Raw genomic sequence first — 24,524 nt, forward strand, 5'->3', positions numbered from 1 at the left:
AAGCATAGTGTCTGGATTTTAATGAGCTCCTACCTCACCCCCTTTCCTCACCTAAACTTGAATTTCAACATTCTCACCGTGTCAAAAGTTCCATTTGCCCATCCAATGGCAAAGGTTTCAATTAACATTCATTTCTAGTATAATTCGCTCAGTACTCCTAACAGAACACATGGAATTATAAATTACAAAATACCTGGACACTGTGTGATGCTGACATTAATAATTATAATTAAGAAGTGAGAATCTCTCCAATTCAATAAGGACTTTTATTTATTTAGCCATCAAAATAAAAAACAATTCAGAAAACTGCAATTTAAAGTCGTGATTGCAGCTAATATTACGGCTAAAAGCCCTGGACAAGCCTTTGTAGAAAGACAGTTTTTATACATGACTCCATTAACTCAGCACACACATCCGTGCCTACTACGTTCCAGGACCACAACGGAAACGAAGATAAAAGAGGGCACAGTCCCCGCCTTTACACAGACTCCATCATCTACAAAGCAAGGTAGACGAGAAGCACAGATAATGGCAGGCTAAGCACCTGCATCTTTCCTCATGTTAACAACAAACTTATGAGACAGATATTATCATCATTCCCTTCATAGATGAGGAAACACTGTGAGATACTAAACAACTTTCCAAAGGCCCCATAACTGGACATTAGCACAATTTAAGACTTGGGAACCACTGCTTGTTACACCACTCAGTATGGGGTCCCTGAGGGGGATGGAGGAATGGTGGTGGTGGTGAAACAATTCATGGCTGGTAAACCAGGGAAGACTTCACGAAGGAGGGAGAATCCAGAGAGCACCTTGAAGAAAATGTAGGGGTATAGAGAGACCTGGGTAAGAGCTCAAGCAAAGCTGGAGAATGTTCCAGGAAGAGGTATTCTCTTTACCAGGAGCATGGCCAAGAACTCTACCCCGTAAGCTGTGTCATAAGGCGAATATCAACATGTCTTCCACTTCGAAACTTGGCTACATAATTATTTAGTGTTCGTTTCCTGAACGGGAAGGAAAACATTTTGGAAATTGACATAATTTTGTTCTGTTTTTTTCCTCCCTAATTGCAATATAAATGCAGTGAACACAACTCATTACAAAATGAGTGGGATTTTATTATGATTCCCTTTTCAGAATGCCAAAGGTCCTAAAATACATCTGTTCACAGAAGAACAAATTTAACCATGCAAAAAAGAAACCCAAATGTTTAACAGACTTTGTGTTTAATAAACAAACACTTATAGACCACATTTTATGCACAAGATGCTTTGCTAGGCACTACACATCAAGGGCTAGCCAAATGACACATTGTTCTCCAAGGAAGACGTGTTCTAGAAGCAGCCTGATGTGTGGTACAAGTGCTCAGAGAAGTGAACATACAGTTGTTCTGTGACTTTGCCAGGAAACAAAGTCAGAGAGGACTTCACAAATGAGGTGACAGTTGACCTTGAAGCTAGGATTTTACCTGGTGGAGAAAAGGAAAGGTACAGCGTGGCTTTACGCAGATGTCTAGTGAATACGAGCAAAGGCTGAGGAACATTTAGTGACAGCAAGTGGACTGGGATGATAGCAGCATGGGGTGTGTGATGGGAAAGTGGTGGGAGATGAGGCTAAAGGTGAGATGGGGCAAAACTGTGTGATGTTAGAGATGAAGAAGGAGGCTAGGAAAAGGGGGGCAGGGTCCCCACCGTTTACCTAATACTCGCAATGTGCAGGCACCAGGCTAAAGGCTCTGCCTGCGTTACTATATCATTCAAAGAGTACACTGCACCATGAGGGCAGCAAGATAACTCCCTTTACAGACAACACTTCATGTTCAGTGATTTGCCCAAGATTGCACAGCTAGTGCCAAGACCATTTCATTCCAGAACTTATGTTTTGTCTTTTTTTTTAATTAAAGTTTATTGGGGTGACAATTATTAGCAAAGTTAGATTTCAGGTATACAATTCTGTAATACATCATCTATATATCACATTGTGTGTTCACCACCCAGAGTCAGTTCTCCTTCCATCACCATATATATGATCTCCTTTACCCTCATCTGCCACCTGCCACCCCCTTTACCCTCTGGTAACCACTAAACTATTGTGTCTATGAGTTTCTGTTTCTTCATTTGTCTTGTTCTTTTGTTGTTTTCAGTTTTATATCCCACATATCAGTGAAATAATATGGTTCTTGACTTTTTCTGTCTGACTTATTTCTCTTAGCAGTATAATCTCAAGATCCATCCATGTTATCACAAATGGTCCTATTTCATCTTTTCTTACCGCTGAATAGTATTCCATTGTATACATGTACCACAACTTATTTATCCAGTCATCTATTGAAGAACACTTTGGTTGTTTCAATGTCTTGGCCACCGTAAATAAAGCTGCAATAAACATTTGAGCACATATGTCTTTATGAATGTTTTCAGATTTTTTGCGTAGATATCCAGGAGAGGGATTGCTGGGTCATATGGTAATTCTATTCATAATTTTCTGAGGAATCTCCACACTGCCTTCCATAGCGGCTGCACCAGTCTGCATCCCCACCAACAATGTATGAGGGTTCCTTTTTCTCCACAGCCTCTCCAACACTTGTTACTACCGTGTTTCCCCAAAAATAAGACAATCAGCTCTAACGTGTCTTTTGGAGCAAAAATGAATATAAGATTAGGTCTTATTTTACTATAAGACCAGGTATAATATAATATAATATAATATAATATAATATAATATAATATAATGTAATATAATACCTAGTCCTATGTTCATTTTTGCTCCAACAGACGCATTAGAGCTGATTGTGCAGCTACGTCTTATTTTCAGGGAATCATGGTATTTGTCTTGTTGATGACAGCCATTCTAACTGGTGTGAGGTGATAATCTCGTGGTTTTTATTTGCATTTCTCTGATGATTAGTGATGTCGAAAGTTTTTTGCATATGTCTATGGGCCATTTGTATGTCCTCTTTGGAGAATTGTCTCTTCAGGTCTTTTGTCCATTTTTCAATTGGATTGTTTGTTTTTTTTTGTTGTTGAATTATATGAGTTCTTTATATATTTTGGATATTAGCCCCTTATCAGAGGCATTGTTTGCAAGAATCTTCTCCCATTCTGTTGGTTGCCTCTTTATTTTGTCGGTTTCTTTTGCTGTGCAGAAGCTTTTTAGTTTGCTATAGTCCCATTCATTTATTTTAGCTTTTACTTCCCTTGCTTGCCTTTAGAGTCAAATTCATAAAATGCTCTTTGAACCCAAGGTCCATAAGTTTAGTACCTAATTTTTTTTCTATGCAGTTTATTGTTTCTGGTCTTATATTTAGGTCTTTGATCCATTTTTAATTCATTTTGGTACATGGTGACAAATAGCAGTCTAGTTTCATTCTTTTGCAGATGACTTTCTAATTCTCCCAGCACTATTTATTAAAGAGGCTGTCTTTTCTCCATTGTATGCTTTTAGCTCCTTTGTTAAAAATTATCTGTACATATTTATGTGGATTTATTTGTGGGTTCTCAATTCTATTCCATTGGTCTATGTGTCTGTTTTTCTGCCAATACCATGCTGTTTTGATTATGTCATTATAGGCCTATCTCAAGAAACAAGAAAAATCCCAGATAAATAACCCCTTACAGAACTAGGAAAATAAAAGAACAAATGAAACCCAAAGTCAGCAGAAGGAAGGAAATAATAAAAACCAGAGCAGAACTAAATGAAATAGAGAACAAAAAGACAATAGAAAAACCTTAATGCAACAACGAGCTGGTTATTTGAAAAGATTAATAAAATTGACAAACCCTTGTCTAGACTCACTAAGATAAAAAGAGAAAAGACACAAAGAAACAAAATCAGAAGTGAAAGAGGGGAAGTTATCACGGATGCCACAGAAATACAAAGGATCATCCAAGAATACTATGAAGGACTATATGCCACCAAATTCAATAACCTAGAAGAAATGGACAAGTTCTTAGAAACATATAGCCTTCGTAGGCTGAATCACGAGAATTGGACAATCTAAATAGACCGATCACCAGTAAGGAAATTAATTCAGTCATCCGAAACCTTCCCAAAAGCAAAAGTCTGGGACCAGATGGATTCACTAGTGAATTCTACCAAACATTCAAAGAGGATCTAATACCTGTCCAAACTCTTCCAAAAAATTGAAGAAGAGACAACACTCCCTAACTCATTTTATGAGGCCAACATTACCCTGATACCAAAACCTGAAAGGATAGCACAAAAAAAGAAAATTACAGACCAGTATCTCTGATGAACACAGATGCAAAAATCCTAAATAAAATTCTAGCAAATCGAATGCATTAAAAAGATTATTCATCACAACCAAGTGGGGTTCATCCCATGGGCACAAGGATGGTTCAACATATGCAAATCCATCAATGTGATACATCACATAAACAAAATAAAGGCCAAAAATCATATGATTATATCAATTGATGCAGAAAAAGCACTTGACAAGATACAACATCCATTTATGATTACAATACTTAATGAAATAGGTATAAAAGGAAAATACCTTAACATAATAAGGGCCGTATATGACAAACCTTCAGCTAATCTCATAATTAATGGTGAAAAACTGAAGCCCTTTGCTCTACATTCAGGAACACGACAGGGATGTCCCCTATCACCGCTGCTTTCCAACATAGTGTTGGAAGTCCTCGCCAGAGCAATCAGGCAAGAGAAAGAAATAAAAGGCATCCAAATTGGGAATGAAGAAGTTAAATCGTTACTTTTTGCAGATGACATGATGTTATACAGAAAACCCTAAAAACTCCACCAAAAAGCTATTAGAAACAATAAACAAATACAGTAAAATTGCTGGCTACGAAATCAACATACAAAAGTCCATTGCATTCTTATATACTAACAATGAAATCTCAGAAAAAGAAATTTTAAAAAATTCCTTTTGCAATTGCAACATAAAGAATAAAATACCTAGGAATGAAATTAACCAAAGATGTGAAAGACCTATATACTGAATACTGCAAGACATTTTAAAAAGAAATTGAACAAGACAAAAAGAAATGGAAAGACATTGCATGTTCATGGATTGGAAGAATCAACATAGTTAAAATGGCCATATTACCCAAAGCAATATACAGATTTAATGCAATCTCTATCAAAATCCCAATGGCATTTTTTAAAGAAGTAGAACAAAAAATCATCAGATTTGTATGGGACCACAAAAGACCCCGAATAGCCAAAGCAATCCTAAGGAAAAAGAACAAGGCTGGATGTATCACATTCCCTGACATCAGCTTGTACTACAGGGCAACAATAATCAAAACAGCATGGTATTGGCAGAGCTTCTGTTCTTAACCACATTTCTGGGCAGAATTTCAGAAAGATTTCTCCAGTGACCATGAGGATGGCGGATCACAGAGGAGAGAGCTGAGGCAAGACCATAAAAGGGTGACGGAAATCCCCAAATGGGAATCGTGAGAAGTTCTGCACTGATGCAGTGAATAGGGCTGGGGAGAGTCACAGGTTCCAGAGAGAATTCAAGGGTAAGGAGGCAGAACTCATCTTGGTGACAACTGAATGAGGAGGTGAGGGTGAAGCAGAGCAAGGAAGCAAAATGATTTCCTGAGAGGCAGAGTTCCCAAGGAGAAACAGGAGTGGGAAAGACAATGAATTCGGTATGAATCATGTTAGTTTGAGATGCCTGCAGGGTATTTATGCAAATATGGTCTGAAAATAGGGACGAATATGTAATTTAGAAATGAGGGCAAGGCAAAATACTGTATTTGAGAGGTCTCAAAATATGAAGAAAGGATCCAATACAAGGGAACCGTGATGAATAACAGCATTTAAAGTTTGGGGGAAAGGAAGGGGAAACATCAAAAGAGGATGAGAAAGGACAACCTGAAACCTACTGGAGACCCACCAGGGATGTGCCCCCACGAGTTAAGGCTGGTCGTTCAACCAGGTGGAAGTGGTCACTAGTGTCAAATGCCATCAAAGGCCCGTTAGGATGAGAACAGTAACTGAATGTAACTTGTAGGGAGTTATTTCCAAAGCAGCGAAATTGGATATCAGGCTGCTGAGACTTCAGGAAGGAAGAACTAAAGAGATGCTGGGAGCTAGTGTAGATGACCTTCTAAAGAAATTAGCTAAGAAGAAGAAAAGAGACAGCTTTTCTTGAAGGCATAGAAAGGTCAAGGAAGGGTTTCTGCTTTGATTTTTAAAACATCTGTGAGATTTTTCAGACTCTCTTGAATATGACCGTACATTAAAGAGAAGGAGTGTCTGAAAGGAACTTGAAGGTGGAAAGTGGGGACAGGGGTAATGGTGATAATTGTGACTCGTGCTCCCAGAGCAGCAGGTGATTCCATCAGTAAATGTTTGAGTATCTACTACGTGCAAGGCACTGTGCTAGCTCTGGGTATCCAACAATAAAGAGATCCAAATCCAGGAGGGCAGTCAGACCACGCACGTTCTGCCTATAATAATCGGATGCAGCTAACTGCAGGGAAGGGAGCCCTGGGGAGAGCATAAGGGGGCTCCCCTAAGAGTTGATGGCTGAGCTGAGTATGAGAGGGTGTTTAGTGATTGGCTGGCTGAGAAGGGGTGTGTAGAGGAAGCGACATGTGTGAGAAGGCACAGGGGAGTAACTAACTCGAGGAACCACAAACAGCAGGCACAGCAGGACATACAAAGGAAACGGGATGAAGCTCAAGAGGCAGGGAGTGGCCAGATCATAAAGGGCCTTGGAAACTGCCCAGGAAATTAGATATGGCTCCTAAGGCAATGGGGAGCGACGGAAATATTTTAAGCAGGGAAGTGACATTATTAGATATGCTTTTAAGGGCGATTGCTCAGACGACAGGAATAATGACAATAGGAGACAGGATGAGAATCTGAGTCACGCCAAAGATGGTAGGGATGGAGGGGAAGGGACAAGTCAGAGAATTATGCTGGAGGGAGGCTCAACATGACAATTTGGTATGTGGGGGGGGGGGCCTGCTGTTGGACTTGGAAAGGAATAGGGAGACTTCTCTGAGCTCAGAGGAAGGGAGATGAGGATGAAGAGGAAAAAGTCCTACCTGTTTGTAGTAATCCACATAGGTGATCTCAGTGCCATCCCGCTTCTGAAAGGTATGCGTGGGCTTCACTGACCAGTCAATGTCATCGATGCGATAGGTTTTGTTATTGTATCTGGTGAAAGCAAGACAGCTTTAAAAAATTTTTTTCCAAATCATACAAGATCAGCAGCTATTTCACTACACTTTTAATTCGAAGTATTAGACTCCAGAATTTCAGAAATTATGAAAGATAGTAACACAAGAACGATCACTTTTTAACAAAATGATTAGCTCTTATCTAAGAAGAGAAATAACTAACTCTTCAGTGTACAGGAAGACCTCTGTATTCCAACAAACTGGTAGGAAAATCATTAGACCACAAACGGTTATTTTCACTGCTCAACGCTCTGACTGCAGGTAAATGATTGTTCAATGATGGAAGGCCAAACCATTGTTCAAATCTTTCCCATCAAAAATTCCCAACAGGTATTCTTTTGAGCTCCCAGATAGCTTTTCGAATAAAAAGCACAAAAAGAATGCTCACCGACCACTCAGTTCTGGCACGCTGTTCCATCTCCCATCCAGGGCTGGCTCTAGCCAGTGAAGCACTTCGGCTAAGACCATGCTAAGCCTTTTCTCCCCTTCAGTGTTGCGTGGCCTGGAATATTTCCTCATGCTGCCCCAGCCTTGGGACAGAACCCTCCCTGTCAGGTTTCTCCAAGGCTCTTGGTACTTTACAAGGCGACTTTTAAAAAAGGTGATAAACTAGATAAACTAGTCATACAGATCACAACAGGAGGATAAGAAGGCAGTCTACTCATCCCAGGTGGTGCGGAATTTAACAAGTCCCACCTCTCTGCTATGTAAACCAGAAAAGCAACTTGCAGTGGAACTTCCAAGCCAGACCACAAGGAGGCCAGCAGGTCCTCTAAAAGAAGTACTGTGGACAGCAGCTGTGCGTGGTCAGCTTTTCGTTCTCAGGAAGCCACCTCATCTGCCCATGTTGAATTTGGCTCAATGTGCATCAAGGGAATATTATATATAGACAAACCTAGAGGTCTCAGAGACCTCATAATCTTATAGAGAAGATGAGAATGAGCCTATTGTTCTATCCTATAATGTCATAAAATGGCCATAAAGAGGTGGCTGTAAGCAATGTGCTATTTGAGCAGCACAGGGAGGGAACTGAGTCATTTTAACTGAGTGCACAGAAAAGCAGTAACATTTGAGCTAGGCTTTTGTGGAAGCAAAAATTTAAAAGCAGAATTAGGGATGAGGAATCCAGGCAGAGACACTGCAGCAGCAAAGTGCAATCTACTGGGGGGTAAAGGGAGAGCAAGAGATAATGCAAGACCACGTCAGACTGTGGACAGTCCAGAACACCACTCAAGAAAGTCTGAACTCTAGACAACTGAGAAGGACCTGGTCTTCTGAACAAGGGAGTGAACTCATCAGATCTGTGCTTAGGCCAACACCCTGATGCTCCTCCTGTCCCCAAATACCATAAATAATTCACTCTCTGGAGAAAAGTTTATTTAAATGCAGGCATTTACCGTGTAAGGACAATGAACCCAATCAGCTGTTTTTCACATGTCTGGGTGAAGCCGGACATGCCAGTTTGGTGGCAGAGACCAGTCATGAATTCCAGAACAGTCTCATTCCGGAGGATTTTATAACTCACATCAGCACTGAACAGGAGCCTGCTTTCAAACTGTGACACCGAAATGGTGAACCCAGGCCAAAGGGACAAGCTTAAACAAACAAATAAAATTTACGTTATTATATCAGAAAAACAGCAAACATTTTTAAATGGTGATTTTACATTCCAATTTTCTACATTTTTATGAAATAATTTTTTGGTTAGTCTGATTTCTTCCAGTCACTAACCAAAAACCTTGGATACTTCCAGCTGGAGTGTCTTTAAACACATACTCAAGATTAAATATACTCGTATTCCTGTAGAGCAGGGTTTCTCATTTTGGACTGGATAATTCTTCGTTAGGGGCTGTTCTGTGCATTGTAGGATGTTTAACATATCCTGGCCTCTCCCTACTAGATGCCAGTAGTAACCTCTCTGCTGTGACAACCCAAAATGTCTATAGACATTGCCAAATGTCCCCGGGGGCAAAACTGTCCCTGGTTGAGAAGCTCAGCTAGAGGACTGACACGTTTATGGAGTGATCTTTCCCAGCATAAAAACATCTAGGTTCAGAAAAGCATATTGATTCAGTAGTGAAGACAGTGGACAGACTTAATAATGAGATTAAGAAATAATCCAAGTGGTATCCTGAACACACATACAAGAGAAACTGCAGCAGAGGCTACAGTTCCTTTCCACATTTATTAGTATTATGACTGAAGTCTTAATTAAGAAAAAGGGATGGAAATGGCATGAAAGAATAGACAAACATTTTTTCAAAATCATTTCAGTTGGTATTTCACGGACTTCATTCACTGTGAAAGTAAGCCAGCCTTCAGGACAAGCACACACACTGAGTGCCCAGGGCAGCTCAGCACACACTGGCCCTGCAAGAATTTCTAATCCAGGTGGAGAGACAAGTGACAGGGCGGAACAGCATGCTTTATACAGACCACTCTGACACACTGAATTAACACATGGAAACCCCGTTTTCCTCCACCTGGCAGAAGGCCAAACACCCTGCCCCATTTTCCATCTGCTGTGCACTTCACCCTTTGTTTACATATCTGACCTTGGGTTACTGGAAGCCTCTCTGTCTTAGCTTTTGACCACATTTGAGTAACAACCCATTCAAGACATAACTAAACACTTTCCCTCCCTGCAGCATCTACTTCCCAGATGAGGGTGAAAATTCTACAAGTGTTCCTAACAGCTCTACCCTTCACTCGGGTAATTTAGTTGGTTTGTTTGTCTGACCTCTGCTTCCCCAGGAATTTCACATCAACCACCCTGCCTGTGCTAACTTCCTGTTAGTAAGAAAACAGAGCACCCACTCTGTGGTGTAACAATACAGCTTATTCTGCTTTCATTATTACTTGTCATTGCCTTCTAGGATTTACGATCACAATCTAGCACACTAATATAAGAAAACTGGCTAACTTCAGGGTGACATTCACCATTCCATAAAAAACTTGAAAATTAAAAACATCCATTACTTTTCATACCGTGGGGTCTCTTAGAGGAGGCATAATGGTATCATACTGCATCGTAAATTATGGTGCTCATATTATAACAATGTCAGAGTAACAGAAAATATAAATAAACCTACTTGTGCTGGGGAATTTCCACTGGCTCGGAAGGCTTATAGAAGTTCCGTCCAATTTGGTACATAGACAACTTTTTTAAGATCCTGCAAGTATACATTTTTTCACTCTTTAGTAAACATCAGTGAATGACAGAGTAATCCTAAGTTTGTACCTATGCTGAACATAATGATAAAAATATGTAGAAAGTACAGAACTCTCATTCTCACAGCACTGGAGGGTTCATATGAGTGTGTACTCGCATATGGAAGAATGATCAGTTCTTCATATTTGAGGACAACTGAAATTATTTTTATTTGCCTGGGTTTAATTGCAATGATAAATACGCCGTCACCAATTACCACCGTGGTCATAACATTGTGGTTAGCATGGGGGTGGGTGAAGCAAGCCATGTCTGAAGGCGCTTTTGGCCTCTTCCCTATTTTGAGATGAGGAGGCTGCTTCTAAAGAGGCTACTCAAGCTCCCCAGGTGCTACCAACTAACATGGCCGCCTCTTCGGCAACTTATCCTGGTCACCTTTGGAATCTGACACATCACTGATCTGACGCTGCCCAGAGGTTCCAAATATCTCTAAGCCTCAGCCTCCCCATCTGTAAAATGGAGATTTTAATAGTACCTGCCTCAGGCACTGAAGTGAGGATCCAATAAGATGAACTACAAGAAAAGAGTTCTGTAACTGAAAAGCACCTTCGAAATGTTAGCTGACGTACAATAGTTCCCTCGCTGGAGGGCACACGCACGACTGGCTTCCGAAGAGCATTATGCAGTACGAAACTGAGCCCCTTGTGAGCTCTAAAAACTCTGCAAGAAGTCTGAGTAGAATGAGAAAATAATGTATCTGGGGGGGAGGGGACTCTTTATGTGCCCTACTCAGCAAAACCCCACACTCCACTGTCCTCATCCTGTCCGGAGGCCACTGTTGAGCAAAGGGCTCGAATCTTAGGGTTTTTCTTTCTTTCTTTTTTTTTTTTTTTTTAACAGATCATCTTATTGACCCACACCAGTAGCACGGAAAATAGTGGTTCACAAGCTTTTGGGTATTCACGTGCCACCCGAGAAGCTTGCTAAAAGTGTGGATTTTCAGGCCCCACTCATGAAATTCTGTTTACTGGGTCCATTGAGGGACTAGGGAATCTGCCTTTTATCGAGTTCCACCCAACCTCCGCGATAATTCTGCATCAGTCTAAAGAACACTGAAAAGCTGAGTCACCACCTTCTGCCCCCCAAGTGAGAGCTGACAGCAGCTGGGAGGAAAACAATGCCTTCAGATTCCTAACCCAGAGATACCTAACTATTAAGTCTAGGGGTGGGTAGAGGGCAGAAGGCAGCACAGGGTATGGGAAAAGGTACACTCCCCACTACCACTGAGACGTCACAACCCTGAGTTCTTTGTCTCAACTCAGAAAATACTGGATAATGACAACGGGTGCCAGTTCGAGGCTGTGATTCACTCCGGTGCACCTTATTGCACAGGTTCAGGAAGGTACACAGACCACTGCCCTAAGATGACATTGTTGCTGGCACATTGCCTACCAAATGACTGATAATCTTAAAACCCAGGCTCTATGCCGCAGGGCATCATTAGGCTAAATCAGATTCCCATTTAAGGCACCTTACTTTCGGAAGATGATGCTGAAGACCTGGAGGCACACGGGAGAACTTGCTGGCAGCTCCCTCGTCAGAGTGACAGTCATCTTCACAGCCTCACCTCTTTGAGTTTCACTTGACAATTCTGTGACCTGGGAAAAGAAGTATTTCGTATGCACTCTACAGATGACCCCCAAGTGTGCAGAATGGAGATATGATAACGCCAGCACAATTTAATTCCCGTTAACACAAACAAGAATGCAAATGATAGCATGAGAGTCATAATGTCATCAACACATTATGTTTGGAGGGGTGATGTCCTCTGGATCTTGCTCATCCTAGAAAAATGACTTATCTCTCTACTCTCTAATTTCTTAATGGAGAATTAAAACCAGACTCAGGGTTTAAAGATTCAACCCAAAGAGAATTCCAGAATAGTGGTTCTTGACTTTTTGTGGGGAGTGATGGGAGAGAGGCCACAAATTACTTTGAGAGTCTGATAAAAATTACAGACATTCTCTCAAGAAAAGTTCACATCTGTATAAACCACAATGATGTACTTAATATACCCACTTTCAGGGGGCTCATGGATGCCCAGAAGCCTGTTGGGGACTGTCCTGCTCATCCTGAGTGCATGGTTTTCAAATAACAGTCTCTCAAACGTTTATTTATAAAAGAAAAGAAAGAAAGCTAAGGACGGGAATAGACGAGGGGAAGTAAACATGGAGAGAGAGGAGAAAGTGGTAGAAGTTTAAAAAGATAGGAAATTTGCTTTTATTAATTTTTGAAAAGTCTAGAGAAATCCCTAGGGTTTTTATAATCTGAAACAATGTTCTAACAATATAATGAACGCATGAATAGGTCTCTGTATCAGCTGCTCAACTAAATTTAGAGCTCCTTCGACCAGACAGGGCTTGGTACAGGTTTCTGAAATAAAAGAATGAATGAATCAGTCAATAAAAATCACTGATCAAGGATTTTTCAGAAGGGTAAGGAATTAGAAGAGGTCAGTTCATTAGCAAGCATTTATGTATTTTACCCTTATTTTCTACAGTTAAAATGTAGTTTTAACTAACTACTGTTAGGTTGAACCAAGAACGTAGGGCAGGAATGGCTCATTGCATGCAAACAAAGAGAAACGTGTCCTTTCCCAGGATATGAAATATTTCACTGAGGCAATCTTTTGCTTCAGATAAAATTGCAGAGAAATCAGAGGTGGAGAGCTTCAGGAAGAACTCATCAACATCTAGGAGAAGTCTGGCAGGCAGGAGAGATGAGGGGCTCCACAGAGATTTCCGGACAAAGAATTAAGATAGCAGAGGATGCTGGCTGGCATGAGTGGGTGGGGGGAGAGCAGATGGTCCCCACCAAGACCTTTATCCAGCAACAGCATTCCTAACAGCCATCTACCGTGTTTCCCCGAAAATAAGACCTTACCGGAAAATAAGCTCTAGCATGATTTTTCAGGATGACATCCCCTGAACATAAGTCCTAATGTGTCTTTTGGAGCACAGCTTAATATAAGACCCAGTCTTATTTTGGGAGAAACACAGTAAGAGCAACCTCTTCAGCGACCTCTGCACCTCCTTCCCAAACACCAACTCCTTGCTTCCTATGTCTGCTGTTGGACACCGCACCCTCCAGTCCCTGCCTGGGCTGCTAGCCTCAGAGTGAGCTGTCACCTTTCCTCCATCCACTATCTAACTGGTCGGCAAGTCTTAGCGCTTCTACACCAGCAATGTCTAATTTATTTCAGCTGCTCCAGAACCCCAGTAGTTAGCACAGAGCTTAAGAGCACTTGATTTGGAATTGGACCTCTGCCTCTTGCAGCCTGTGTGACGTGGAGCCAGTCACTTCAACTCTTTTAAGACCTTTCCCATCTTTAAAATGGAAGTGAATCCAGGGCTCCCTTTAATCTCAAGATTAAATGAGATAATTCATGGATCTTATCCACAGCAGCACTTTGTATCTTTGTTCAAGACCTTTTGACATCCTGCCCAGGTAATTTCAGTGACACTTTATTAATAATCTTCCCACCTTCTCCTGTCAACCATTCAGTAGGATGTGATCAGAGTAACTGTAATTTAACACAGCTACCATAGACGCTCTCTCTCAAAGGCTTCAGGGGCCAAGGGAGGACAGTCCCTCTTCCTCGGGAGGACATTTAAAGTTCTCCTGACTTTTAGAGCCACGCTTCTATTCCTTCCTGACTAAATATGAATAATCAGAAGTTTCTAAAATGTGCCCCTCACTTCCTGTCATTGTGCCTTTGCTCCTTCTGGTTCTTCTGTCAAGAAACCAGCCTCCACCTCCACCCAACAACCCCTTCATTGAGCCAAATTCTACCCAAGAAATGAATTAAACATCACTCCCTCTGAAGTGTCCTGCTGGAAACGATCTTGCCTTGCATTAAGCTCTGTACCCAGACTTTAGGCAAGATGCTTAACCTCTCAAAGGCTCCAAGGGTGATGAGAGGATTAAATGAGACAAATGGAGCCTGGAAGGTGTAATAGCAGCACTGGCGGTAGGTGGGACAGGAAGTTTCGAGCTGTTCAATCTAAGAGAGAAGTGCTGGGGCCAATCCAGAGAACCACCAAGCACAGCACCTAACACCTAGTAAAATGCTCAGTAAATGTTAGCATATTAAAACTACTCAGCATTATTATGGCACTTATTTCATTCCACTTTGCACTTCATTTACGTGTAGGTAACTTCAGTACTAAATTGAAATTTTTTTGACAGCAAGCGCTTTTCCTTACTGATTTTTGTTTCCTCCATAGTGGCAGCACCCTGCCAGGTACACAGTAGGCTCTTTCTAAGTATAGAATGAATGCATGAGAGTGGCAAATAGATGTGACCAGTGACAGATACCCAGAATGTGGCCACAGATGCACAGATGGGGTCTGTGAGACAGTGGAAGGCCAGGAGGCAGTGGAACAGGGCTTCTAGAACAGTACCATTTGGGAGTGCAACGAATGAATCATTGGAGGAGCTCTCAACTAAAATAAGCTTCCTATGAAGTATGTAGAGATGGATGGGAGTACAGGATTACGCCTGAGTCAATATGAAGAAGGCTAGAATTAAAAGGTGAGAATAGCAACATTTTCGTTAGGACACTATTTCTTTTTCACTGTCACTGGGTGGCAGGCCATATGTTGATAAGGAATAAGACAACACACTTCTGTTTAAACCTAGTAAACCTAGGTTTCTGTCTAAACCTAGTATCACCTGTGTCTGGGAAATAAAATCAATAGGCCTGATTTGTCAAACCATGTTTTTACCATCTATTTACTCACCTGCCTCCTCATTAGACTCATTCCCAAGAACAGAAGGTATGTGGCACATATTATATGCTCATTTTGAATGAGAAGTGAATAATATTAATGTATTCCTAGTATCTATAGAGTAAAATTTCTCCACTTTGGTTAGGTACATTAAGTAACTGGACCATTCAAAGGGGATATATAATAATTTTAATATATCTAAATTTCCAAACTGTTACTACAGATGTATCTATAAGCAAGATAATCTTAAATGACAACAATATACTTGAAATACATATTTAAGTATGAGTGGCCATATTACCACACGGTCAACATCTGGTCATATGCTAAAACACTGAAAGATCAATAAGGACTTATGATGAATAAAAATGTTTCTAAATTCACAGGTAGAGATTTTCCAAGCCCTTAAATTTAATCATATGGTATAATTTTAAAGTTCCATATCCAGATGAAATAAACACTCAAGTAGGCCCCTATAAATTTCAAGATCTCATAAAAAGATACAGGCCTCAAGAGAACTTAGAAATACATTTCTTGAGGAAATTCACAAAAATTTACACGGAGTCCAGAAATTTACATTTATGCTATTGGTACCATTCTGATCAAAATGTTGAACTAAAGGATTAAGTTTTCCAAGGGATAGAAGCACAACGTTTTCATCCAATACTCTGTTTTAATATTTCATACAGAACCTAGTTATTTTTTCCTTGCAGTGATTTTAATATTGCTTTAGAAGAAAGCATGTGATGAAGCTTCAAGACTAATGTCTTTGTTTTAGAACTGAAAGTATTGAAGGTATAAAAAATAGAAAAAGGAATATGAATTATGCAATTGCCATATCCAGTGGTCACACAATTAAAAATATATTTTTAAGACTGATATCAATACTCATTACTTCATAAGATGGGGCAAGTCAGGAAAGAAATGACAGTTTTAGAATCAGAGATTGATGTGAAGCTATTAGGACACATGGGAATAATCACGCGGGAGCAAAAATGTACAGTAAATTTGAAGCTCTGAAGCCACAGGATAAATAGTGTTTCTCAAAGTCTTGTCTATTTTGGGAAAAGTTGTAAAAGAATGCCTATTTCAAGGACATTTTGCCTAAAACAAGTAGTTGTGAAAACAGCGTTTGTATTACACCTTTTATTTTTAAAATGCCAGAGCATCAGGTTCTTTATTAAGAAATCAATTACTGATGAGGCCTTATTTAGGAAGTGCTTTTGCTCTCAGATGTGGGAACAAGCAAGAAGAAAGGAGTGAGGGAAATACCCATTGCAACTGTCATGAAAATCAGCTAACCTCTTAAATATATATGGATGAGTATAAATATACGCACGTGTGTGTATATTTTTTAAAAAACCATACTATACCTTTTCTTCCAGCTTTTGTGAGAGAAAAAGGATGACACCATCAAATGCTTTTGCTTTGTTGGAAAGTTCCCTATGACTATAAAGCAAAGCAATTCTCATTCTTCTAGATTCTAAATTTGGCGTGTATGTCACATGATACTGGTAAAGCTGCCAGTCCTGGGGCAAATCTAAACTAAAGAGATTTGTGACCAGTTTCACGGGTATTCCACTGGAACCTGAAGAAAAGCAATAAAAACCATTTTTTAACAACAACAACAAAATCATTCCATGTTAATATTAATCACAACATTTAAAAAATGTATTTGCATATATAAGCACAGCTATTGCTATAAAGCCAGTATTCTTGTTCAGTGACATAAGACAAGCTCTAATAACCTATAGCCTTATAAACTTATGGAGTCCTATAAACACATATTTGGGAATTAAAAAGGGATTGTGCGTAAAGCAGGCCTCATAAGAGCAGACAGTGACATTCTTATCCCTGGGAGAAGAAAAGCATCTGAATTCAATTTCCCCAGGACTCCTTCCAAAGCTTGCCGTCCAGTTCTGATTCTGTGCAATTCAAACCAGCTCAAATAATATTTTCAGATGCTGCTCTGAAATTATGCTGATCTCAGAGTATAAAGAAACTGTCCAGTTCTTACCATGAATACAACCCCCAATCTGTTGGAAATCCAGATAATCGAGTTAATCATACTTCTGAAAATTCTGAAATAGTTCATTCCGTGGTTAGACAGCTCTACAAATCCCAGAGAAGGCCCTTAGAGATTAAGGGGAGGACTGAGGAGAGAGGAAGGAATTATACATCTTTCCTGTGTGAAAACAGGGCCATTGTGCTTCTGTTTTCTGCAGGCACAGGAGGCCATGTGTGCTTCCAGGAATTCCATCACTTACAAAAATTTTTATTCACCTCTTCTAAGTCTATAGGACAGAATCAGAGATGGCCACGATATATTCCAGTTTGTCAGTGCTCAAGATGGCACAAGTTCCCTTCAGGACAGAATCCAGAAGGGCACAAATGAGGTATTTCTCATCTCTCCTTGAAGGGAATTATCCAGTGCTTGTCTTATAGAGAAGAATTATATCAAACAATGGAAGAAGTGGAAACATGAGCCCCCGAGGTGAGGAGAAAGAAAAAGTATCGTATATGCCTTAGTATTTCCTCAGCTTCTACCTGTGGTATAAAATCTGTTAGGAGCAAGGAATTATTGTGCTATTTTAATTAAACAAAGACTTTTGTTTGTTCTTCCAGATCCTGAGGAAATAACAACATATTTTAGCTGCTCATATTAGGACAAAGAGAAGTCATCCTAGAATGTCAGAGCTGGAAGATCCTTCGAGATCCTCTACACCAGTATTTGCAAACTAATCATGACCCCCCCCCCCTCCACCAGCGCTGTAGTTATGAAAGTACATGAGGTAAACGATCATTTTCATGAAAACACAACTGAACTGGGTCAGAGAGACTTCCACCCAGTTAGGGAAAGCACTGTTTCATGAAACCTGTTTCAATCATGTGTGTATAGTTTGTGTATGCTGGATAACAATGTATCTACTTCTTGTTTTACTGCATGGTTTTTAAAAGTTTGAAAAAGACTGATCTGTATCAGGGAGTCTTAACTTTTGAGAGGGACTCTCAAAGCCTTTGAGGATCCAATGAAAACAACAGACCTACTTCCCTGAAAATGCTATTCCCACAATTCTGGGTGCAATTTCAGGGGAGAGCCTAGAATCTGGGTTAAGAATTACAGAACTAGGCCACATTTTTCTTTTTACAGTTGAAGTAGAAAGGTTATTATTCCCATACAGGAAAAGGACTAGGAAAGAGACAAAACATCTTTTTTAACCCCTACCCCAGTTGTAAAGAGAAAATGTTTTCAATGAGTGAAATGTGGAAGCATTTGAGATCTTGCTCCCCAGCATGGCATTAGCTTGGCTCAAATAAAGTCTCATTTAAAAAAAAAAAAAAAGTGAACTGCAGTTTTGGGGGAAATGTTATTATTTCTATTAATAAAAGAGATTTAAGGCTAAAATAACTATGTCTAGATAACGCCTTGAATCTAGATGTTCAATAAATATCTATTAATTATATGCACTCATTTATTTTAGATCTAGAAATTAAAATTCCTTAAGCAAGATCTGGTAACATTAAAAAAGTAAGTTACATGAACACCATGTACCTGTTTTGCAGTCTCTCACGTGGGTCAATTTCTCTCTGGTACACACACCCAAATCCATGAAGTCTCGTCTGATTTTCCCACCTCTTTCCATGAAGGTACAACCAGCATCATCAGAAGATACGTTATCTTTATCTAAAATATGAAGAGAACACCGTATACCTCATTTTATTTTAGTGATATTATTTACAACTACTATATCAAAAAAATGCATCTACAACCAAAACTCAGATTTTTGTGGTTTTTAATAAAACTGGTCCACATTGCTGAAAACAGTCATGATTATACTGACGTCTTTAGCCTAAAAATTGAAAATTGTAAAGGAAGTATAGCACGTTTTATTAGAAATAATAGACCCAAGTTAGCCCCACTTCCTAACATTGTGGTCTGGTCTGATTCTCCTCTTAACTAAGAAGATAGCTCTATCTCCCTATGTCCCATCCCACACCCACTTAGGGAGGGTACTCTCCCTCCTTCAGCTCTCATGTAACACCATGAAGTTATACAAGGTCTGACAATTAAGTTCGCGAACTTGTTGCTAACCTTTTTTTATATCAGAAGGATTGTTCGTTATGAATTTGTACCAAATAGACAATTAACCAAAGTTTACTATTTGGAAGTGCTGAAAAGTCTGCATAAACAAGTTCGTCGAAAACGACCTGAACTTTTTGCCAACGATTCATGGCTCTTGCATCACAACAATGCACCAGCTCACATGGCACTGTCTGTGAGGGAGTATTTAACCAGTAAACAAACAACTGTATTGGAACACCCTCCCTACTCACCTGATCTGGCCCCCAATGACTTCTTTCTTTACCTGAAGATAAAGAAAATACTAACAGGAAGACATTTTGATGACATTCAGGACATCAAGGGTAATACAACCACAACGCTGATGGCCATTCCAGAAAAAGAGTTCCAAATTGCTTTGAAGGGTGAACTAGGTGCTGGCGTCGGTACATAACGTCCCAAGGGGAGTACTTCGAAGGTGAATAGTGATATAGGACTTTTTCTAGGATGAGTTTGCAAACTTAATTGTCTGACCTTGTAGACTAAGACCGTCCACACCAACTTCTGCACAGATTGGGGCTGAATCTCTCACCTTTCCCATCACAAGAAGAGAAATGCCCAGAACACACTGCCATAAGTCTTTATGCTAGAGAATGAAAGCCAGCATTTCACCTCGGGGCATACCACTCACAGTTAGGTTCTAGAGAATATGCAATTAAAATCCAAATGAGTACTTTCTGTTTAAACGAGTACAACAAGATGTTGATTTTTTAGATACAACTTAGGCACTTAAAGATAACATGACAATGTAAAAATACAGAATAGAACAACAAAGTAACCTGACTCACAGTGTGACGCATTTCCAGAACTCTGACTTGACCGCTGTCCTTCAATAGAGTCACTGGATGCAACTAACCCAAAGGGCATCATCACTTGCTCAAAACTGCTATTCCCACCCTTTTCAGTGGAGTCTGAGTCTTCCAGGAAAATTTTGAAAGTTACTTAATTTTTAAAAATTATCCTCACTGGATTATCCATACTATTCACTGCTCTTGGTTTCAAAAGATGTTGGGTGGTTTCTAAAAATTCAGTCTACCACAGAATGGTAGTTGCCAGAGGCTAGGAGGAGAGGGAAATGGGGAGTTTTTGTTTCATAAGTACAGAGCTTCAGTTTTGCAAGATGAAAGAAGTCCTAGAGATGGATGGTGGTGGTGGTTGCTGAACAATGTGAATGTCCTTAGTGCCACAGGACTGTACGATTAAAAATAGTTAAAATGGTAAATTTCATGTTATGTATATTCTGCCACAATAAATAAATAAATAAATATTGAATCTACCCTCAAAGGATGAAGGGTTTCTATCACTTAATAGTTACAAGAATGTGCCGCAAACATGGAAAGCAAGTCCCAAGGAGAAGCGGGGTTCAGGTGTGAATGGGGGCAGGAGTGTTGAACCTGACGCAATGGCTCTCGGAGCAGGTCTTCTGAGGGACCGCATTCACTTCTGTGACTTCAGATCACAAAGGGTACTTGAGCAGAGCTAGGAAAACCCCAGTGGGAAACAAGAGAGCCACAGTGGGTGGAAGGACTGATGTCTGGAAGAACCTGCGTGCTGAGAGCTTACATGGTTATTAGCAGTTAATCACTTAACTTTCCCTGGTCAGAGCAAAGGAGATGGCTAACAGCTTTTGGCAGTGGTTTTGGGCTAAACAAAATTCCTATGTTGAAGTCCTAACCCCTAATATCTCAGAATGTAACTGTATTTGGAGACAGACTCTTTAAAGAGGTAGTTAAATTAAAATTAGGATGGGGCCTAATCCAGTATGACTGGTGTCTTTATAAGAAGAGATTAGGGCACAGACAAGTACAGAGGGGAGACCACGTGAAGGCACAGGAAGAAGATAGCCATCTACAAGCCAAGGAGAGAGGCTTTGAAGAAATCAACCTTTCAGACACCTTGATCTTGGACTTCCAGCCTCCAGAATTATGAAACGTATATTTCTATTATTTAAGCCACCCAACTTGTACGTTGTCATGGCAACCCTAGCAAAGCAATGCTCTGGGTATACCAACTCACACTGCGAGAGCAGCTACTTGGAGTAGCATGTTGACAAGAATCCTGAGGCCAAATATGGATTTACAAGAAAGAGAGCTACGGAAACAACCAAAATGTCCTTCGATAGATGAATGGATGAAGAAGTTGTGGTATATATACACAATGGAATACTATTCGGCGGTAAGAAAAGATGATATAGGAACATTTGTGACAACATGGATGGATCTTGAGAGTGTAATGCTGAGCGAAATAAGTCAGACAGAAAAAGCAGAGAACCATGTGATTTCACTGATATGTGGTATATAAACCAAAAGCAACAAAAGAACAAGACAAACAAATGAGAAACAGAAACTCATAGACACAGACAATGGTTTAGTGGTTGCCAGAGGGTAAGGTGGGCGGGGGGGTGGGGGGTGGGAGATGAGGGTAAGGGGGATCGAATATATGGTGATGGAAGGAGATCTGACTGGGTGATGAACACACAATGGGATTTATAGATGATGTAATACAGAATTGTACACCTGAAATCTATGTAATTTTACTAACAATTGTCACCCCAATAAATTTAATTTAAAAAAAAGAAAGAAAGAGAGCTACCAAATGGTGACTTTTACCACAGGTGGGGAAGGAAGGAGAGAGCAGTGGCAGCAAGCACGCCAGGTTTCTACCATCCCTGCAAGGTGATGGCACTGACATTTACATGTCATAATGAATTCTAAAATGTTTTTTCAAAAATTATTGAGTGAACACAAAAAACCCAAACACTAGCTTCCTGATGTCTGCAGATTCCCAACTGCCAACCACTGTCAGGAAATTCAGCAGCAGACTCTGTGTTTGGGAGTCCCAAGGAAACACAACAAACACAGGGGATCCTTCAAGAAAAGGTAAATGGGATTCTCAAGAAGTGACCCTGCTGCTGTAAGGTTTAGTAGTCACTGCTGTTCCATTCAGTTGGAATGGACTGGAATGGAATGGAACAGACTATTGTACTTACATTGCTGTGAAATCCCACTTGTTCCCACGAAGCCACAGTGAGACAATGCTTCATTATTACTAGGATCAACAGATGTAGGCTAAAATGGGCAAAAAAAAGTTTTGGTCAGATATGAGATGTTCATTCACAAACCAAAATGTTATAATAAAATAAGACCAAGGCAGGTCCTAAGTCATTAAATTGCCATGAACTAACATTAACAGGTAAAATGCTTAAGAAATAAGAGATTGCCCATTCTAGAAAAAAGGAGAAGAACAAGCAATAGTTCTCCCCATTCATCAGACTTTGATTTCAGTACCAACTGTGAGCCAGATACAGCCGCTGGACCCTGGAGGTATAAAGAGGCAGAGATGTGATCCTTTCAACCAGGGAGCTCATTAAAGGAAATGGGGTACACATGAGCATCACCTCACGCTTCCATGGCCCACAGACATGGGGCCTCCAATGTGAACATGTTTGTAGCAAGAAATAAATTGAAACAAAAACTCATAGACACAGACAATAGTTTAGTGGTTACCAGAGGGTAAGGGGGGAGGGGGTGGTAGATGAGGGTAAACAGGGTCAAATATATGGTAATGGAAGAACGGACTCTGGCTAGTGAACACACAATGTTATATATATGGATGATGTATTACAGACTTGTACACTTGAAACCTATTGTAATTTTACTAACCACTGTCACCCCAATAAATTTTAATAAAAACAAAAAGACAGAAATTGAGCCCAGAGGATCTGGGTCACCAGCTCAGGTGATGACTGTCCTGAATAAACTTGTCCAAATTAGTTCACAGGTGACGGGGAGCCATTAATTTTTCTTTTTTCATAGTAACTACTTCTCTTTGTTCAAGAAGGAATATATCTTGTCCTGCTAGAAAATGCATGAAGTCAAGAGAAGACGTTTTCATGAGAGTAAAGGCATAAAGACCACAGGATACTCATTTCCGTACTTTTGGTCTAAGAGATTGCTCCAAATACGAAAGAGTACAAGTAACATCACTCAAAAGTTATTCATTTGATGGTCAATCCATTCCAGCTGCCTGAGTCGAACAAGGAGCCCTACCTCCCCACAGTGGCTGCTCAAGAAAAAGTAGTTGAATCAAAACCATATCTGTGTCTGAGATTACTTATATTTATATATGAATTAGCAAGAGGAAGCATATTAAATTATATACTATATAATGGTACTACTGAAGCTACAGCAATTTTTACCAGAAGACTTAACCCCAAATCAAGTAACTTAAATTGGGAAACTAGCAAAGGACGACACACTTGCCTCCAATGTTCAGTCCTCTTCACTGGCCAAAATATCTACCTTAAAATCTTACTCAGGATAAGATCCCAGAAGGGAAAAAAAAAAAAAAACAGAGAAACCCTGGAAAGACTCAAAGTTCAGAGAGACGATAACCCACTACTTCCTAGGAGAGAGGAAGAGAGATCCACAGAAGGCAGTAGCCACGAAGGAGAAAGGTAGGAAGGAAAGGGAGGGAGGGAGAGGGGGAGAGGGAGAGGGAGAGAAAGAGAGAAAGAGAGAGAGAGGAGGGAGAATGTCCCCTTGTCACGCACCCACTGCGAGGATTGGGGGCGCCCCATTTCCACCGCGCTGGGACTGCGGGCGATGCCTCTCGCTCTCACGCGGGCCCGTCCACTCATGTTCCGGAGGAGCCGAGTGACTTCCAAAGCAGCAAAGTGCCAATTAGCCTATTTTTCCATTGGCATCCAAATGGCACGGCTGTGACCGGAGGTGGTGGTTCTCTGGTCGCTGGGCTGGAAACGACCCGCGTCCCACGCGTGGGCGGACAGAGCACACACAACCTGCCGGTTCCAATGGGGGTGCGGAGGAGCGCAGTGGAAAGAGCGTGGGCTGGGCGGGGGCGGGGGCGGGGGCGTGGGCAAGGGCCCGGGCTCCCCTTTTCATTCCACCCCTCCCACCCAAATTTGGCATTATTCAGCTCCCTAGTTGTTTGCTCATATTATGCGTGTAAGGTCGCATCAAACTTTTTCAGTTTGTATTTTCTGCTCAAGTGTGGGTAAGTAACTCCTTCCTCATCTATGTGAGACGGTGTGAGATCCGGTCTTATTTTTGGGGAAACTCGGTAGCTCTGGAGTTTTCCATTCTGTGAATTGTCTGTTTATGTACCTTGTTTTTAAAATTGGGCTTCTCGTGTTTTCCTTTGTGATTTGGAAGAAGTTTTATATATTTTTTGACATTGCAAATATCTATTCCCAATCTATCCCTTTTTAATTTTGACTGAAGTCCTTTCTCTAACAAG

General features: G+C 40.5%; 1 protein-coding gene across 1 annotated transcript in view; it reads right to left on the minus strand.

Moving 5' to 3' along the window:
- Window positions 1–24,065, minus strand: part of PIWIL4 (piwi like RNA-mediated gene silencing 4) — a 44,737-nt gene extending 20,672 nt beyond the window's left edge. Inside the window, exons 1-8 of the mRNA XM_074335588.1 lie at window positions 23,818–24,065; window positions 22,255–22,333; window positions 18,699–18,830; window positions 16,519–16,733; window positions 11,892–12,013; window positions 10,279–10,359; window positions 8,584–8,781; window positions 7,052–7,163 (exon numbers count right to left, since the gene is read on the minus strand). Of these exons, the coding sequence (XP_074191689.1) occupies window positions 7,052–7,163; window positions 8,584–8,781; window positions 10,279–10,359; window positions 11,892–12,013; window positions 16,519–16,733; window positions 18,699–18,830; window positions 22,255–22,333; window positions 23,818–23,904 (1,026 nt within the window). The 5' untranslated portion in view covers window positions 23,905–24,065. The remainder of the gene's footprint in view (window positions 1–7,051; window positions 7,164–8,583; window positions 8,782–10,278; window positions 10,360–11,891; window positions 12,014–16,518; window positions 16,734–18,698; window positions 18,831–22,254; window positions 22,334–23,817) is intronic.
- Window positions 24,066–24,524: the final 459 nt, after the last annotated feature.

Source organism: Rhinolophus sinicus, linkage group LG06 (genome assembly GCF_036562045.2).
Source record: "Rhinolophus sinicus isolate RSC01 linkage group LG06, ASM3656204v1, whole genome shotgun sequence".
In the NCBI taxonomy this organism is placed as follows: domain Eukaryota; kingdom Metazoa; phylum Chordata; class Mammalia; order Chiroptera; family Rhinolophidae; genus Rhinolophus; species Rhinolophus sinicus.